The sequence below is a fragment of the Centruroides vittatus genome, unplaced genomic scaffold (assembly GCF_030686945.1).
Source record: "Centruroides vittatus isolate TY-2023 unplaced genomic scaffold, ASM3068694v2 contig_364, whole genome shotgun sequence".
Taxonomy (NCBI): domain Eukaryota; kingdom Metazoa; phylum Arthropoda; class Arachnida; order Scorpiones; family Buthidae; genus Centruroides; species Centruroides vittatus.
The window spans coordinates 2,156,396-2,175,567 of NW_027122188.1; the positions used below are offsets into that span (position 1 = coordinate 2,156,396).

A 19,172-nucleotide genomic window follows, 5' to 3' on the forward strand; every position below is an offset into this window, starting at 1 on the left:
CCCTGAAAGTTATTAGTTAATGACTGGCAAGACTATTCTTAAAGGAAAAGTATGTACTGTACATAGTTAAGTCACTACTAATTTGAGGTGGAGAACATATATTGATACTTTGGAAGAAAACCGGCATAACTCAAAGTGCAATTTTTTTGATTGTCATAATCAAAACAAAAATGTAAATTTTAGATAATTCGGCTCTTGTGGTGTATAGCTTTGTAACGGGTTAGTTGTTATTTATTTATATTTGTAAATTTTAGAGTAGTTTTGATAATTCAACACTGACATAACTGCTCCCTAGTGGCCAAATATGTAAGTTACTTTTGTGACACTTCCACACAAAAATTTACTACATTTTTGTTTTATGACGTAATCAAAAAAATTGCACTTTTTGAGTTATGCCGGTTTTTTCCAAAATAGCAATATTTTAAATTAAATAAATTAAAAATTGCCTCCATAGCATTGTTAACAATGTCACAATAAATAATAGCTCATTCAAATTAAATTTTTAATGTTCCTAAAAAAAATAATTTTTTAGGACTAATTCCCTAAAAAATATTACTAAGATAGTAATTCTGTTTCTGAAAATACTTTTATTTTTAATCACCTGATCTTATTCAAAGTAGAACTCAAATTATAGTAATAAGGAGTTTGGTAACATTGAATTGAATTTGGTGATGCAGTACTTTGTTGCATTGGGGGCACATATTCTAAAATTGATTCTCAACAGTTCCAAACTTATACTGCTACTTAAAAGTCCTTACCTTTGGTCATCCTATATAGTATATGAAAAGCCAAAAAATATAGTACTTAAATATTTTATATAATAGAGTCCTAGTAGAAAGTTTACCCAATCATAAAAAAAGTTCTTTATTCATATATTTATTTAAATGTTCAATTTAACTGTCAAATGCATTTCATGATCATTTTAAAATTATTTCTTATAATTGCTCATTTTAAACAGATCCCTGAGAGAGAAGTTTCACTTCTAAGAGAAGAGCACTTAAACAGAGAACTGGAGTTTTGGCATTACCATAAATTTTTTTCACTATTTTAAGATGTAAACAGAAAGTTGTATATGATATAAATGGATATTTAATTAAAAAAAAACATCTACAGACATTGAACTTGTCAGTTATGTACTGTGACAGACATGGTGACAAATCTCTTAACATGATCACATTCAAATACAGAGTATCCTATAAATCTGGTCCTAGAGGACTTTTTTCTTATTACTGTTTTTCATTACAGGGAAACCATATCATTGACTGCAGGAGAATGAATTCAAGTAATTCTGATGGTGGTGACCTGCAGTCAGAGAACTTGTCAGAGAATTCAATAGGTGCTGCACATCCAATCTTGCACAAATGTGTGGTAAGCTTATTGCCAAATATAAGGAAACTAGGAGCATACATGATGGCCCTCGTAGTTGACTGTCAAGCAATCAAGCAACGCAGCAGATAAGGAAAGCAGTACTGAAGTGTTGGCTCATTTCACACAGAGTCCGCAGAAGTCCATTTGATGCATGTCAAGTGAAATTGGTATCTCCAAGACCAGCATCCATTGCATCTTTCAACAATTTCCTTAAATTTGATAATGAGCTTATCAACACATTTATGTGATTGATCTGCAGTCTGGATGGAGCCTATTAAATTTTGTTGTCACTTTTTGGTGACTGCACATTTCCACCATCAAAATCACCGAATTCGTTCCTCTGTAGTCCGTGACATGTTAGAAATGGTAATATGAGAAACTCCTATAGGTCTGCACTTAAGACACCCTCTATAGTGTAATTTAGCTATGCCGGCATGGACCTTGTCTGTATGAGAGAATTTTCTGTGGGAATGTCACTCTTCCCATAGATATATCAGCACAAATCCTATTTAACCTTTACTTGAATTTTCACATTCATGCACTCAAATTAGAGTGAAGTGCTTGGTATTTAATAAAGTGAAACAACCCAAATTCGTGCTTCCCACAAATCCAATCCTTGGGTGCTCATCTCGGAAATTGAAAATATCAATTTTAAAGATTAAAAAGCTTTACCGGAGCCTCCCGTAGCTGCCAATTTAATCATTACCAATTAAATGGAATTTCAAACATTTTCATCAATAATCGATTTTCTGATAAATTAATTCTTGTAGACGAAAAAATGTTTTGAAAATGTAATGTGATGATAATTCTGTGTACAGCTCTTGCTTCAGTTTTATTTTTAAATCTTCTATAAAATCATTAAATATCTTCGTGGCATGTCATATCTGAGAGTGGCATGCAGTATACACCATTATACGTATACTGCATGCCACTCTCAATATAGAAAATGGGTGATGGTGGATGCGACCCTACATATGGAGCCAGATGACCCATGTATACATTTTCGTAATATTTACTCTATGTTGAGAACATCGTTTAAATGCTCAGAACAATTTTATGCTTTGCTCTCCTAGCCAATTAGATTTCTTACTTTGCATTCTACGTTACTGAACACTGTTCTGAATGGACAAGATACTATTAGGATTACCAAGAATTTCCATGAATGATCTGATCCAATATCTCCGGATTTGGTCACACCATCAATTCGTCAAACTCATCATGGGCAGAACTCACGACAAGAAATCGTTTTCAATACATTCTTGGTGGTTGTGGTAAATTCGTCAGCCTAACGCCCTGGAGAGCCATGTCTGAGGCGGGTCAGGTAGTTCAATCGACACGTTCTGACCCATTTTTTACCAACCGGCAGTTCCCGTTGAGCGTCTTGTCGAACCAATAATGGACAAGCCAAAAAATAATTTACTTAATACTCATGGGAAGGAAATAATTTTAAAAAATAAAAACCGAATGCAGCAATGTTAGGCCAACCGCTTCATTGCGGTACGGCTCTCCAGTCGGCCCATAATCTTATTTGATCAAATTTTGTGATCCAGTTATAAGATGTGTATTAATGTAATAATGTGCTTATAATATGTGGAAGATATGATCATATTAAACTGCAAATAATCTTGCTTAAAAAAAGTCGTATTTAATGTATTCGAAGAATGAATAAATTTTTGCTTATTCGAGATTATTTTTGAAAATTTCTTTAAAAATTTTCAAGTGTGTGATATATGTAATACGAACGCCGTCCATTTTATATGTTTGGAGATGATGACGTCAAAGGAACCGAACGATGTAAACGTTGACGAAGATCTAATAGTTTTTCTTATTTGATCAGCAATGTGGTTAGGATATATCAATTTTGAATGATATTAGTTGTCAATCCATATCATGCATTTCCAGTTGTCGGTGTTATATTGTGTGTCTTAGTTTTTGCGTTTGGATTCAAATCTCCCGTTCAACCACCGAGTTTTGATAGTTTGGAGGGAGAAAAGAAATTAGTTATGGGGACTTGGGGGACGTCAAAATCGAGATCCGAAAATTTTAAGTATGGATACTATAAAAATTTGAGATATAGTATGTAAGGCGCGAGGGGAAGAGTCATTCTGAAGTCCAGGAACGAGTCTATCAGGAGAATGGATGCAAAATGAATTAACCAACTTAATAATTTTTTTTTTTATTCTTACAAAAACTAAGGATAACACTAAAATTAAGTTTAAAATTAATATTAAATACAAAATCTGTCTATAACAATATGCCAGTATCTGGATAGACAGTCTATCCTCGGAAGTTCGCCTATTTCTACACTATTAAACCAGCGGTACTTAGCAGGGGATATCCGAACTTGACGACTCACAACATACCAGGAAAAAAGTTGTCTTCTCTTCGGTTCCTTTTTTTCTATTTGCACCTCATTCTTTCCTTCCTTATCTATCTTCGCTGATTCTATTTGACACTCTCCTCTGTTGCGGCTCTCTGCTACTATTGGCCCTTTTCTAGGAGTTCTTTTTCTGGGTGTTTTTGTACACTTTCCTCTTCCTTCTCGATGTTTTTCGTCATTCTTTTGTTTTATTTCTTCTGACTAATCATGATTTTATTCCGAAGGAAGTTGAAGTAATGAGAGATGAGCTTGATTCGTTATTTTTAGTCGTCGTCCTCTCGTATAATATGAATTGTGTCCACGTCATAGGTAACAGTTGTTAGTTTATCCATAACACTATTGAAAAAGGAGGAAACGACAATCATCCCCTTCGTTTTTTCGTCCATATGTTGTGAGATAATAATAATTAGAATAAAATTATCAATCGGTATTGCTAAAAATTTAAAGGGGGATCCCTAAAATCGGAAAATAAGCGAAATTTTTTTACAACGTTGCTTGATGATAAACAATCCCGGTGTCGCGTTCACACACTAAGTGTGGGTGCAAAGGGCGTCTTGTCCCATAGCTAACAATTGTTTCATGAAAAATCAGATAGAACGAAAAATATATCAAATACATATACAGTTTACAATAAAATTTCGAATTTACTAATAATGTATTCTCTTTAAAATAAATAAAAAGTTTATCTTTTTAATTAGCTTTTTTAATTTTTGTTGACTACGAACACAATATAGTGCTTTCGACGATCACTTGGCTTTTCTTCTCCCTGTTATTTAGTTGATGATGAGCACGACAGTCGAAGTGCCGTGAAGCAAGAATCGGATAGGATACGAACGAATAATTCAGACAGTTTAGTGTTGATTAGTGCATTGTGAATTGTGGTTCCTGCGACTTTTTTAAGTTACCATGTACAGTACGGAAAGAATACTGATTTTAGTCGAAGTTTTAAAGTTAAAAAGTTTTTAAAACCAACGTTCTTAACGTTAGTTGTAAAGTGCCATTGCCTGAAACATTGGTTGTAAAGTGTTATCGTCTTAATATTTAGTTTACTGAAGAGGGGCATATTAGGCCCTAAACGAGCTACATATGCACGTAATGCTTGTCTCTACTAAATAACAGGGAGAAGAAAAGCCAAGTGATCGTCGAAAGCACTATATTGTGTTCATAGTCAACAAGAATCAAGCGCGACACGGTTTCAGGTCATTAATCTAGCTTTTTTAATGTTTAATTCAAGAATATATGTTAATAATTCAAGAACGTGAAGGTATAACGACAACCAAAATTTAAGGAAAACAGCGAACCTCATACAACGCCAAAGAAAGAACGAATACGTAGAAATCTAAGGATTCCAATAAGGTAAAATGATCACACAACTGAAATGAATAAGAAAATATTCAGAATGTTTAAAGGGATTCAAAAAGAACCTGGTAGCTTTTCTGAGAACTAAAGAACTACATTTACTGGCAGAGAGCTAAAGTTTTAGATATATCTTATCAGTATATTATTAAGATATATCAGTATTTAATAATGCTGTAATTAACAACTACCTAAAAATAAAATTAACAAAAATTTAAATGTGAAAATAAATAACTCGATTAAATTATTATAAGTTAACGAGTAATTATTTATTGTGCCATCATCACAAAGCCGCGTTGCAATTTTAAATATATTTTAATATATAATTAATATTCTCCACCTTCAAATTAGTAGTGCCCCAGTACATCATACTTTTTCTTTAACAATTTGCAAGTTTGTATAGTCGTGCCGGTAATCTATTAACTGCTTTCAGGGGAAGTTTTGAATTGAAATAATGTGACTTCCGGCTTGCATCGAAAGTTCGTATATAATTAATCGGGGCCTTCTGCTCCTAAGGTTTCCATATCTGGTCTTCGATTTCATCTAACTCCGTTCTCGAGATTAAGGAAAGACAGTGGAAATTTATAGGTCTACAATTTTTCAAATTGTAGCTGAAAAAAATTATTATATTCACTTAATTAGTGTGATAATGATTTAGCACGAAGTAGACACTATATTATTACTTTGATGAGTAGCGCATAAAACTACGCTACATGGAGTCAAAGTTGTTACACGGGTAGTCGGTCGTGGGTTCGCGCATGGCCAATGGGCTGACCATGTGGAGTTTTTCGGGTTTCCTTCAAGTTAGTAACACGTAAATAGGAGCTGATATTCCATAAAACTCCCGGAAAACATCCCCTGAGAAGATCACCCACGTGTCGCGTAGCAGTAACTAAATAAACCAAACTAATTGTAATATTTTTCTATAAACTCACTATTTACGAGAAAAAAATTCACATGTAGTTATAGTAAAGTGACCATATATGTTAGGTTGAAATGCGGGACGCTTCTGTGTTGTGGGAGCTAAAAATGGGGTGGACCTCCGACATATATATAATAATAATAACTAATTCATTGATAAATAATTTAGATAAATATATATATAAATACATAAATGCATAAATAAACTTAAAAATAAGTCTTTACAGAAAAGAACATTTTTTTTACAACTTCTTTGGCGCTGTTTGTATATCTGTCATGGTATGCCTAGAACGGCCACTAGGGGCGCCCTTAGATATACTGAATTTATTATTAATTTAAATATTATTATTGCAATAGGAATTTATTATTGAATTATTGATATGAATTTATTATTTATTCCACGGAATGGCACCGTTGCTGCTAGAACGCCCACTAAGGAGCGTCCCGGGCTACTAGTAGTAAAAGAAAACAACTTGCGAACATGTTGAAAATGTTACATGACCAAATGCGGAACACTTTCCGGGGCGGTGTTCAATGCGGGACTAACAACCCAAATCCGGGACAGTCCCGCACAATCCGGAACGTCTGATCACCTTAAGACAAGTTATAGGCATTCTGATGTTCCTAAAATTGGTTTCACTACATAAATTTTTGAAATTTACGATTAATAACTCTTGGTGTAACAATTACTGCGAGGTGTACTTTATAAACCCTGGGAAAGCCAGATGTTTAAAAATAAGATGAAACCAGAGCTCCCTTGGAGATTAAGAAAAGGGCAACCCGACGACAAAGGGGTGGGCACGTGCTTCAAATGCCCCAATGTACGTGTGCCCTGATGTAAAATATGTAATTTAAAACATATATTTAATATAATATATATGTCATATAAAATTTGTAAAATGATAAAAGAATTATGTAAATTATTTGATAAAATACCAGTATTAGCTTTTATATTAGCTCCGTATGTAAATATCAAAAATGAAAAATGAAATTTTAATGTAATTATTGCTTGTTAAAATTTACTAAACTGCTTATAAAGATATAAAACAAAATTCTAATATTAAATGTAAAATCTGTTGTAAAAATATGAAATATTAATTATTAAGTTAACTTTTAAAATTTATAGAAAATTGTAATGTGATTTTAGGAGGAAAGAATGTAATGTACTGTACGTCAAGATTGTCGTAAAATTTTAAGAGAATTTTAACAATGTAGTAGAAACACATCATGGCAATAAAAGTAATATTTAATAAAGCTGATGTATTTCCTTATTATAAAAGTCTATTATTAAAGTCTATTTTCTTATTATACCACTTCATTGTGTGTAAGAGAAAACAACCGCCTAACAATTACAATATATAATGATAGATGGGTCCGATATAACTGGGACCATCCCCGAAAGATTTCCGGAGTTTTTCCACTCATCCGGATTCGTTCAGAATCTCCTGAGCAGTAGTTGACAACCTTAACCATTCGGCCATCCAGCCGTCCACCCACGATAAGTATGAAGAAAGATTCTTAGTGCTCGTAAGTGGAGAGTTTAAAAAAGAAAGAAAGAATTCAATTGGAAATTTTAAAGAGCTCTTCCAACGCGCAAAGGATTAAAATAAATTTTTGAATGTCACAATTTTTATTTGAGGTACTGTAACAGTACGTAATATGCGTATAATTTATGGTGGCAGCCATCTTAACTTCTGACTTTTGAAGCAAACTTTGTTGTAAACCTCACTATAGCCGCGGATAACAAAGAGGAAATAGCTTGTACCGTCTTTTGACAAGGCGGCTTTACTAGGAAACGCGCTTCATGGTTTAAAAAGAATCCTTTGAGATAATATTTTTCTATTTTATAATAGAATTAAATTTTAGGAAATAATATATTAGCTTGTAACATTATATACATGTATACATGATTCACAAATGTATATATGTATATAGTGTAATAGTAATATATATATATAAAGTTATAAATTAGAATATATATATAATGTTTTATATTCAATAAAAAATAATCTCAAAAATGTTTGTTAATGTTATTTTTAAAAACAATATACAAAAACATATTAAAGACAAAACTTGGCTATTTTTTATTGGAAGAAGTACGAAATACGGCAGTTTCTTATCAGTTTAATTGTGTAATGTAAACAAGATTAGTTCAGACATGTTTCGTAATTTTGCTAGTTTTTTAAAAGTAAGCACTTTAATAACAGTAAAAAGGTTAAATATGTCGAGTGTACAGAATCTTAAAGGTAAAACTGCTATCGTGACTGCTTCGACAGAGGGGATAGGTTTCTCTATCGCCAAACGCCTAGCACAGAACGGAGCTTCTGTTATAATTAGCAGCAGGAAGGAAAACAATGTTAAAAAAGCCGTGGAAGAACTCAAGAAATGTGGTTTAGATGTAGAAGGCACAGTTTGTCACGTGGGGAAGGAAGAAGATAGAAAACATCTCGTACAGTTTGCGTTGGATAAAAAAGGTGCCATTGATATCTTAGTCTCTAATGCCGGAATCAATCCTTATTTCGGAGCTTTTTTAGATACACCGGAAGAAATTTGGAAAAAGATTTTTGACGTAAATGTTGTGGCAGCTTTCATGATAACAAAAGAAGTAGTGCCACAAATAGAGAAAAGAGGAGGCGGGTCGGTTATATATATATCGTCTATTGGCGGTTATCAGCCTTTCGAACTACTAGGCTCATATTCTGTTAGTAAAACGGCTCTACTCGGACTGACAAAAACAATGGCAATGACTTGCGCTCCCATGAACATCAGGGTCAACTGTATTGCTCCTGGACTTATAAAAACTAAATTTAGTCAAGCATTAACGTCTAATGAACATTTAGTTGATGAACTGAGAATTCCTCTGAGAAGAGTGGGCGAACCAGATGACATCGGAGGTGTTGCCGCTTTTCTCTGTTCTGATGATGCTTCGTATATCACGGGCGAATGTGTTGCTGTCACCGGTGGAATATATGCACATTTGTGAAGTAACAGAGTCATTAAGAGTTATTCATATCCTTATATAATTAGATTTTATAAATTTGAAATTGTAATACTAAACAATTCAAAACTGAAGTTACAACTATTCAGTTTTGAAAGAAAAACTAAGTAAATAATTGCCAAAAAAATGAATACAAAAATATGAAATAATAAATAAGAACTTGTTTAAATTAGGAAAACTGTTTTATGTTACCAATGATTTATTAAAGGCATATACTGTATATTTCTAATATACATTTGAGCAAGGCTTTATTTTAAAAAATATATATTTAATTGCTAAATTGAAATAAAAATAAAGATTAATGTAAATATTTTTGGACCGAATGTAGTTATAAGGATATTCAATGTTACTTATATTTTTGAACATATAATATGGTACATATATATTAGTCTTATATGATTATGACGTATACATTAAGGATAATTTTTGAATATCTAATCATGATTTTTATATTAAGTTTTTAAGACTACCATCATTTCGACGCCATGTTTCAAACTGAAAGTACAGTACGTTTTATTTATAATGTGCAATGACACTAATATTTCTGCTTGCTTGCATTAACATAATAAAAATTATGTTTAAAATAATCTCCATTAAAAATTAAAACGTGGTATCAATTATTTGGTCGGGGGGAAAAATATTGCGTGTTCTTCCTCGACAGTTTTCTGTATCAAACATGGCGTCGAAATGATGGTAGGATGTATTGAAAACACCCGTTTCCAGCTATAATAATCTGCATGTAATCATATACAACTATTACATACTGTATGTACTATATTACTTTAATAGAGTTCGAAAATTAGTAGTAATTAGTCATCGTTGAAATTACACCGGGAACTTTGCAATTAAGTTTTAAAAAATTATTTTTTCATTGAGTAAAAAAATTTATCATTGATCAGTAAACAAAAAATAATTTTACTATTCAGCAAACTTTCAAAAACAATTACGTTTTTTAAATCTGAAAAATTGACTGACTATACTCTCTATTAAGTAAAAAGTAATTGCATTTTTAAAATATTGGGTCGAGTCAAATACAGTAAGTTTCGTTAGCGGGTAGGTGTAAATGACTGTCAAATACTTGCCAGAAGATATGTTGCTTCAACTGAGTTTTACTAGTGGCTATTAGTAAATAGTCTGTAAATTTTAAATTTCAACACTTAAGTGTCAATAATGTAATAAAAAATTGTTTTTGAATTCATTTAAATAGGAGCATTTGAAGAATCATGTACGCCATATCATGTTGTGGAAGTTTAAACTCTGCAATAACGTTACAGAAACGGCAAAAAGAAATTGCAATGTCTACGGCAGTGGAGTAATTTCAGACAGAGCAGTTCGAAAGTGGTTTGCAAAATTTTGTTCTGGTGATTTGTCCTTAAAAGATGAAGAAAGACCAGGCCTCTGATGGCGTTTTAAAGGTCCTGATTGAGCAGAATCCACAGCAAATGACGAGGGAGTTAGCAGAGAAGCTGCACACATCCCAATCAATCATCACCTCCAAAAATTAGGAAAAGTGAGCAAGCTGGGAGTTTGGGTTCCACGTAACTCCAGTAAATGGAATAAGGCTGACAGAAGGTTGATAGCTGCTGCCTTGCTTTCTTGGCAAAAAGAGGAACCTTTTTTTGATTAAAATGGTCATGGGAAATGAAAAGTGGATCACTTACGAAAATGTCATTCGAAAAAGATAATGGGTTGACAGAGATGATCAGCCACAACCGGACCCCAAGCCCGGTTGCATGGAAGAAAAATTTTGTTGTGTATGGTGGGATCGTCGAGGAATTATCCATTTTGAGTTGTTGCCACACAATGAAACTGTTACTGCAAATGTATACGTACAACAATTAGAGTAAATTCGGCTAAAACTTCAAGAAAAGCGTCCTGTACTTGTTAACGGAAAAAAGATCACCTTATTGCATGACAATGCAAGGCTGCACACGGCGAAGATTACACAAGAAAAAATTTTGGAGTTTGGCTGGTGTGTTTTGCCTCATTCACCATATTCATCGGACCTGGCACCAACAGATTTCCATCTTTTCCGGGCACTGCAGAATGCTTTACAAGGGCAATGCTTCAAAAATGATGACCAGGTTCAAGAGTTCGTCCAGGAGTGTTTTGATTCGAAGCCACCAGAATTTTATGCAAGGGAAATTGACAAGTTGCCCGAAAAATGGCAAGAAGTCATCAATAATGACGGTGAATATGTATTAGATTAAAGTCTATTGTACATTTTATTGGCAAATAAATGTCAGTTTAGAAAACGGAACTTATGACTCAACCCAATTATTCTTGAATAACAACAATTTTTAATTATACTGAAAAATGTATCCCTTAATTGTGGAATATCCATGAAATTATTGATATTCATATATAATAAAAGGATAAATCCACAATTTAAACAAAATATAGTATATTAAAAATTCAAGAGTAAAATTTATTGTTTTATAACTCATAAAAAAACAAATTAAAGTTTGAATAGTTCCCTATTTAGCATTATACTTTCGTTGTCATTTCGCATAAAATAGAATTAAACTCTTGCATGTGCTATATTTATAGAATGGTATGACTTTTAACGAGTTTAACTTATTTGTGTTGTGCATCAGTAAATTTTTACATTCAAAAAAAAAAGAAATAGTATAAAATTTAAAGCCACAGACTGTCGTAAATAGCCTACAATTTTTTAAAAATAACTTTTATAACAGAATTCTTAATTGTGTACTTTTTTAACACAGTTCAGAATTCTAAGAATTCTCTATTTCTATTAAAATTTAACCAATAATATTAATACACTCAAATTATTATTGATGTTATGTACCGTACATTATTAGCGAAATTTTAATGTAGAACTTCAAATTTTATATTAATACTGTATAATGAAATTCTTATTACTACTTGTGAAAGCTCGTCTCTTGTTTCTTAGACATAAACAGCATTCACGGATTCAGCGAAGGTAAATAAACAAATTAAACTATTTTAATGTATTTATAGGATGTTTAATAACACTAAATAATTATTTTAATTAACGTCGTGTCTCCTACCATAGGATAGTTTGTTGAGGGAAGTAGTGGCTTATGTAAATCGGAAAGCAGCTCGGAAAATTATTTTTAGAAAATTTACAAACGTATTACGCTGTTGATGGTAGAAGATGCTATGGAAGAACAAACCTACCTTAAGATAAGCTATTATGAAGATAAATAATATGTAAATTCTATAGGCACTTCACATCACTTGCAAAAAAAATTGAATAATTAAATTATTTCTGGATTAAAATTGTCCGTTTCTTTACCAGTATTATTCGCAAATGCTTAAATGATTATTATTTTAATAAAATACACCATAATTTTAACCCAAAACAAAAAAATGAAGTTTAAACCGATCTTTTACTCGCCATGCTAGAAGTAACGAATGCCATCATCAACCTTATAAAATTGCCAGATGGCGGCGCTCGACGTCCGACGTTCACGTTTTGGGCTGAAAACGTCGGACGCAACCTCTCTATTATCTTGCTAGAACACCGTGTCGGGTGCGGCTTGCACCAATGGCCTAACCATACATCCCGCAATTCGTGTGACGTACTAGTCTGCTGTCAGAGTACCGGAAATGTGCACTAGGCTGTCTGCTGATCAAACACGATGTCTCCCCAAACCATGGTGCCCCCAGTGTAAGGTCAGTGTGACACTCGGTAAAAACCGCTGTACACGTAGCATTCTCGGGTATACCGTCATTCCTTCACAGACAGAAGCGGGATTCATCCGTAAACAATACACGATGCCATTCAGTGGCCCAGTTGCGATGACGACGACACCATGCCAGGCGTGCAGCTCTGTCGAGAGATTAATGGCACCCAAGTTGCTGGTTGCCGTGCGAGCAACTCGACTTCATGTAACCTGTTGCGAATGGTTTAGGTGGGCACAGATGAACCCATTGACCGAAACAGGCGGCTTTGAATGTCACTTGCTATGGAGAACGGGCTCGGCAAATCTTCCAGTCTGTGCTCTCTAACGTGCGCCGGCTCAATCCATTCCCTCTTCGGCCTGTTTACAGATGTTCCTGTGTCCATCGTGTCATATATCGCTGGATGGTACTCACGTTGTGCCCAATACTCGTGGCAACTGTGCACATCGACAAACCGATGTCGCGCAGCTTTAGGATACAGTTTCATTCTCCAGCCGTAAACTGCTGACATTCAGCCCTCTGTCGTCTCAGATGCATTTTCTAGGCTTCTTCGAAAGTTCAGCTGCCGCATAGAATTTACGGTACGGCCCGAGCCGTAAATGCTATCAGCGGCATTTATTATCACTGAAATTTCTTCGCACGAATAAAATTATTGAATAGAAAGTTTTTTTTTATCATTATTTAATACTATATAAAAGGGGGCGCTTGCGACGTTCGTCAGTATTGGTAAGTTTTTGAATGAGCTTGTTAATAATAAACTTTAACGCTTTGGATATGATTTGTATCAGATTTTGTGTATCTCTACTTTAGTTTTACAAAAAAATGTAGACATATATTTATTACTGTGTTTTATTACTAATTTGTGGCATCGAATCTAACCCTGGTCCGAAATCTCGTACTCCACCTTCCTCCCCTTCGAAGTCGTTCATATCGTCTGTTGGAAAACGTAAAAGATCTAGCCAACGACTCAAATCTCTTTCCTCTATTGGGCTCGTCTACTAATCTACTGTACCTAAAAGTTTAATTTCCTTTTTGGAAGAGAGATTCGACATTATTAAACTCGAGGATTTAGTTACTAGATTTGAATGGCTGGCAAATTTACATTAATGAGACGATGTTCAAAGTCTTTATGTGGAGAAGGAGGTGGAGGAGCTATCTAATTCAGATGTGTTTTCTACTACTAAAACTTCTTTACTTTTTATATTTCTTGGATTCATCGTTTAATGAGCGTCAGAGAAATAATATTGTTATGCCGGATTGCTGGGTAATTCATCGGAAGTTCTGTCTTTGGTTTCCGACATTCTGTCATCTGTCAAAATGTAAAGTACTATTTTTAGTATCTTAGGAAACCGACACTAACTGCGGCCGGTAAAACTTCCGTTAACCTAATGGGTACTTTACGCGGATTCGAGATTAGTTTGCCAGGCCTGGGCTTTTACGCGTGCACCGAAAAATTTAGTAAGAATAACGACAAATAAAGTCAAAGCAAAAGTTTCAAATATATTTAACTAGCAGGTAGGCCCGGCGTTGCTCGAGCAAAAGTAACGATTGCGAAGATTAAGATTATTACGTTATAGTCACAAAAGAAAAAGAGTAATTTCATCAACGAACTAAGTTTTTCTAAAGAAAGGTCGAATTTGAAAATCGAATATTCTAATATTGTTCGATTTTCACGACGTGTTCTGATTATATCGTTCGATTTTCATCGAATGTTCTAAAGAAGAAAGGTCGAGAAAAACCGAACTAATCCGTTTAAATTTGAAAATGGAATATGTTCTAACATATTACTCATTTTTTTCCCCCCAGCGCCCGTAAATCTTGCACGTCGCTTTCTCTTGTTCGCCATTGTTACTTAACACTTCCATTGTTGACACTTCGACTGTTACTTAACACTATCATTGTTACTTAACACTTTGGTACTTAAATTTGGTACCCTAACTGTGTACGAAATTTCAACTTTCAACTCCTAACCGTTTTAGCGAATATTAAGATTATTACGTTATAGTCAACCTTACCCGTTTTCACAGAATGCAAGAATTGGGTCTTCCCTGTTTCCAGACTAATTACAGAATTTTTAGATAGGTCTAAAAATATGTTCGATTTCCTACAAAAACGAAAAAAATCTGCATATGCGTCTTGCACGTCGCTTTCTCTTAACATTTTCATTGTTACGTAACACTTCCATTGTTGACACTTCCATTGTTAACACTTCCCCCGCGGGGAAGGTGTTAACAACCTCTCCCCCGCGGGGGTAATTTCGAAAGATCCCTTTTTAGTGTATGTACCCTATTAAAACGCAATCAAAAACGCAAAAAACTACATCTAAAATAGTATAATAAAAGTCGATCTCTTCAGGAAAAGACTTAATCCTCTCTCTCTCCCCCGTGGGGGGGGGGAGTTTCGAAAAATCCCTTCTTAGTGTACTGTACGTTCTCGTGACGTACCCTAACTATGTACCAAATTTCAACTTTCAACTCCTAACCGTTTGGGCTCTTAACATTTCCATTGTTTCGTAACACTTCCATTGTTGACACTTCCATTGTTACTTAACTCTTACATTGTTGATGGAAGTGTTAAGACTTAATCCTGTCCGGACACTCTCCCCCATGAGGAGGAATTTCGAAAAATTCCTTCTTAGTGAGCGTCCTCGTGACGTACCCTAAATGTGTACCAAATTTCAACTTTCAACTCCTAACCGTTTAGACACGTCTCGATAATGTATATAGAAGCTTTAAACCCGTCACTCCCCCCCGTGGGGAGGAATTTCGAAAAATCCCTTCTTAGTGTGCGTTCTCGTGACGTACCCTAACTGTGTATCAAATTTCAACTTTCAACTCCTAACCGTTTGGGCTCTGCACTGATTATTATTATTATTATCAACTCGTCTCGATTATATATATAGATTAGTAAATCGAATTTAACTGTACAATTGTCTATAATCCAAAACAAAATTTATTAACGAAAATCAACAAGTCAACCCGACAATAAAACTCAGCTACTTAGCTTAACGCAATCTTAATTTCCTCTTTGAAAACTCGACAAATCAAATACATAAGAACTATGAACAAAATCTCTTACGAACTAAACGTCTATCCGTCACCTCACTATACTAGGAACCTGTTTCCTCAATCCTTTCGCTATCCTCAAATCGAATTCCTTTTTAAACACCTTGGATCGCCTACTTCTCAATCTGGACTTCGTCTCGCTCTTCTTCGGTTAGCGTGCTGGTTTTATACTGTGAGGTGACGTCACAATTCAGCTATCAGGAGTGAGAACAATGAGCAATAGATATACATGAGACAATTTACCATTCATCTTTAAAGATGAACTCATCACCATCACGTTTTCATGTATACCCTTCCGTCCCCTTATAATACTCTTTCAATTCATTTTCACTCAATATCTCATTATCATATTTTAATTTTAACTTCGCTTCCTCTCTGATTTTCTTTATCATCATCTTAGAGCTAATATTTTTTCTTTTTTTCAAACCAATTGCCGGACATCTGGCTTTGATTTTTTATCTTATAATCAATTTGATAATTAATATTGACCCACTCTAATTTAACCCTACAAATACGATTTACCCATGACCACACCGATCTCGCAGGATTACACTTGTGGCTGTACGCCATATATTTTGTACATATGTATTATAGATTTAATTAGTTTTAATAATTTTCTCTCTTTCTTAACCCTTCTTTCTAACTTCATTTGTTCATTGTTCTGGCTTCTGGGAACAAGGGCTTCCCACTCCCCACCCACCAGGGGGCCGTGTGGGACAAAGACTTCGAGTTGAGGACGAGTCAAATCTGGGTCACGAAGGGTCACTTTTTCTCTGGCCGGACACGAAGAAGCACGAACGAAACCAGCGAGCTCGTGAGACGGAATTCCACGAGGGCCGAATGGAGAGCCGTGAGGTGAGGATCCGGACTGTAAAATCAGAGACACTGAAAGGAAATTATAGTAGAAGGTATTTAAAACATTGACGAACCCAGAGACACGCAGAATAAAGCACCAGCCGGCATCGGAGTTCAGCAAGAACAAGGGTACCCCACTATCCTATCAATTCTTCTCATTTCCCTATCTCTAAAATATATAACAACACATGAAATAAAGGATGGTCTCTTTACTTTAAATTATTTATAAACATCGACATTCGTAGTGAGCATTTGAACGTCTTCAGATCTTTAACATTCCAACCGCCATTGACAGTATTACTTTTTATTATCCTCCTACTAACGGGTTCGAAAGTATTTTTCCATGTAAAATTAAAAATTGGTCTTTCCAGCTTCTTAATGTCTTCCATTTTCAGATAAGTAGCATATAATAGGTACTGTATACAATTCTTGGAATATCCAATCTATTTACAACTGCTACCCTTTCAGGCAGATATAGCCATTTATTTTTCCATTCATTTAACGCAAATCAACGTTTTTGCTGTCTGCATTTTCCCCAATCCATACACCAAGAGTCTTCATACTTTGTACCTTTTCATAATTCAGGTTGACACTCCATATTACCATAGAGTTTTAATAATTTACTTTTACATAGATTGATTTTGTAAGGTTCGCCGACGTTAAAGGGGGGAACAATTAATCCCGCGTCAGGATGAGCTTAAGGAAACCCGTGTATGTGAGCGGTTGCGAAGGAGGCAAATGATGACAAGTGTTTACATGCGGAAAACCGTTTATTTGGACGAATTCATGCTTACATCGGTTTGATGGTACCCAAATCTCAGCGATCTTCAGTAACGTGCACGAGTCCGGTTGGTCGATCTGGGGACCTATTCTGAGCTCTTCTGATAACTCAACGAGAGCGATACACGGGATATTCGATAAGTCCCCTTAGCGAAAGGCAGTTAACGAACCTTAGACAAATCGCTATTCTGTGCTCCACGTTAAGTGGGTTTCGCTACGGGTAGTCGGTCGAGATGCGTCTGGGTTCCATGCTATCGATAGCTATTACGCTTTAACCAATCACAGTTTAGTTAACATTGTATTTTTGTCACGTGACTGCAACCCGCCATTTTCTAAGCGAAGCACGTGGTTTTAGCATTGTCGTGTATCAGCGCTAGTGAAATAGTTTTGTTTGAAAATGTCGAAGAAAGGACAACGAAGCCAGCGAACTACGAGTCGCCAGTCCGAGATGCTCGTTAATTTTATGGAAGACAACCCGAAATTAATGTCAGAGAAGTTAGATGCTTCCTTCACCGTAAAAGATCGCCAGAAATTGTGGCAAGAAATAGCCGACCGTCTGAATTCCGATGGAGTCGGCTCACAAAAACATCCAGAAAGATGGCGAAAAGTAACTGATAGTCGTATATTTATATATTTATATTCAAAGCTATCATTTTAATTTATACATATGCGAATAAAACCTATTTCAGAAATAATGTTCACGCTATAGCTACTTACTTTAAATTTTAACAAGAAAGCAATTACATTATTCATACAATATTCTTAAACAGTTAAGGTAATTATTTTTAAGCAATACAACAACATAGTTTATTAACTCTCTCTCCAATTGCTCGTGAAGTAAAATCCAAAAGACGCCATGTTGTTTTCACTTTCGTTACGTTCCTAACGGCAGCTCCAGAGTGACCGATAACAAAAGCTTAGTTATCGCAAGTGGCTATCGGCACCGAAAACGAAACGTACGGCTCGGAATAGCATTTTCACGATTGATTAAACGCGAATCACATGGTTCCGATAGAAACTGGTTTTTATCGTATTCGTTAGCTTAACGATACTACTCAGAATAGGTCCCCTGGTTCAGTCCCGGGCGGACGAGAAGGGCCGTTCTGCGATGGTGACGGGCGGTGACACACTTAAAGTTCCGAGGGACGACACTACACACACTGTCTTAATCCACAAGAGGCATGTCAGTCCTTCCGGAAAACTCTTCTTTGACCTTGAAGTCCCAGTTTTTATACGTTTTTCTCGTGTCCTATCCACCTTGCGGATTGGTCCCTCGTCCCTTTTCTCGCTTTCCGATTGGTCTCTTCTTTGTTTTCAAGCGCAAAACGAGACCATGTCGGGTCTCGGGAAAGGTCCGATTCGAGGTGTCTATTTGACACCCTTTGTCGACTGTGCTCCAAGATTGTTGATAGAACCACAACACCTGCACTCATAATTTAATCCGTTGTTTATAATTGATGTAATTTTGGAATTCTAACGATCACGCGATATTTTTCTATCTCTCCAATTTTTCCCGTTTTCTGAAATTGTTTTCCTAAGTTCAATTTTTTCCTTTGAATACTTGTGTCAAACTTATACCTCTTTATGAGTGCGTGTGTCAGAGTTCTACCTTTGGATTGAACATTAACAGGTCGTTTAACACGCGTTGACGTCATCCCGAGACTCGTTGTTTACATTTTTCGTTACGTTGTTTTGATTAAGAGTTTTTTTTCTGTCTTACACAATTTATCGTTATTTTTTTCACAACAGAATTCTGCATTTTTGCGATTTCGGACCTCGT

The 19,172-nt window shown here is 35.1% G+C and overlaps 1 protein-coding gene across 1 annotated transcript; it reads left to right on the forward strand.

Annotated features, from left to right (window-relative positions):
- The first annotated feature begins 8,139 nt into the window (after positions 1-8,139).
- On the forward strand, positions 8,140-9,243 carry LOC136975099 (dehydrogenase/reductase SDR family member 4-like). The gene has a single exon (XM_067270099.1). It carries the CDS (start codon positions 8,184-8,186, stop codon positions 9,006-9,008), a length of 825 nt encoding a protein of 274 aa, XP_067126200.1. The 5' UTR covers positions 8,140-8,183; the 3' UTR covers positions 9,009-9,243.
- The last annotated feature ends 9,929 nt before the right edge of the window (positions 9,244-19,172 follow it).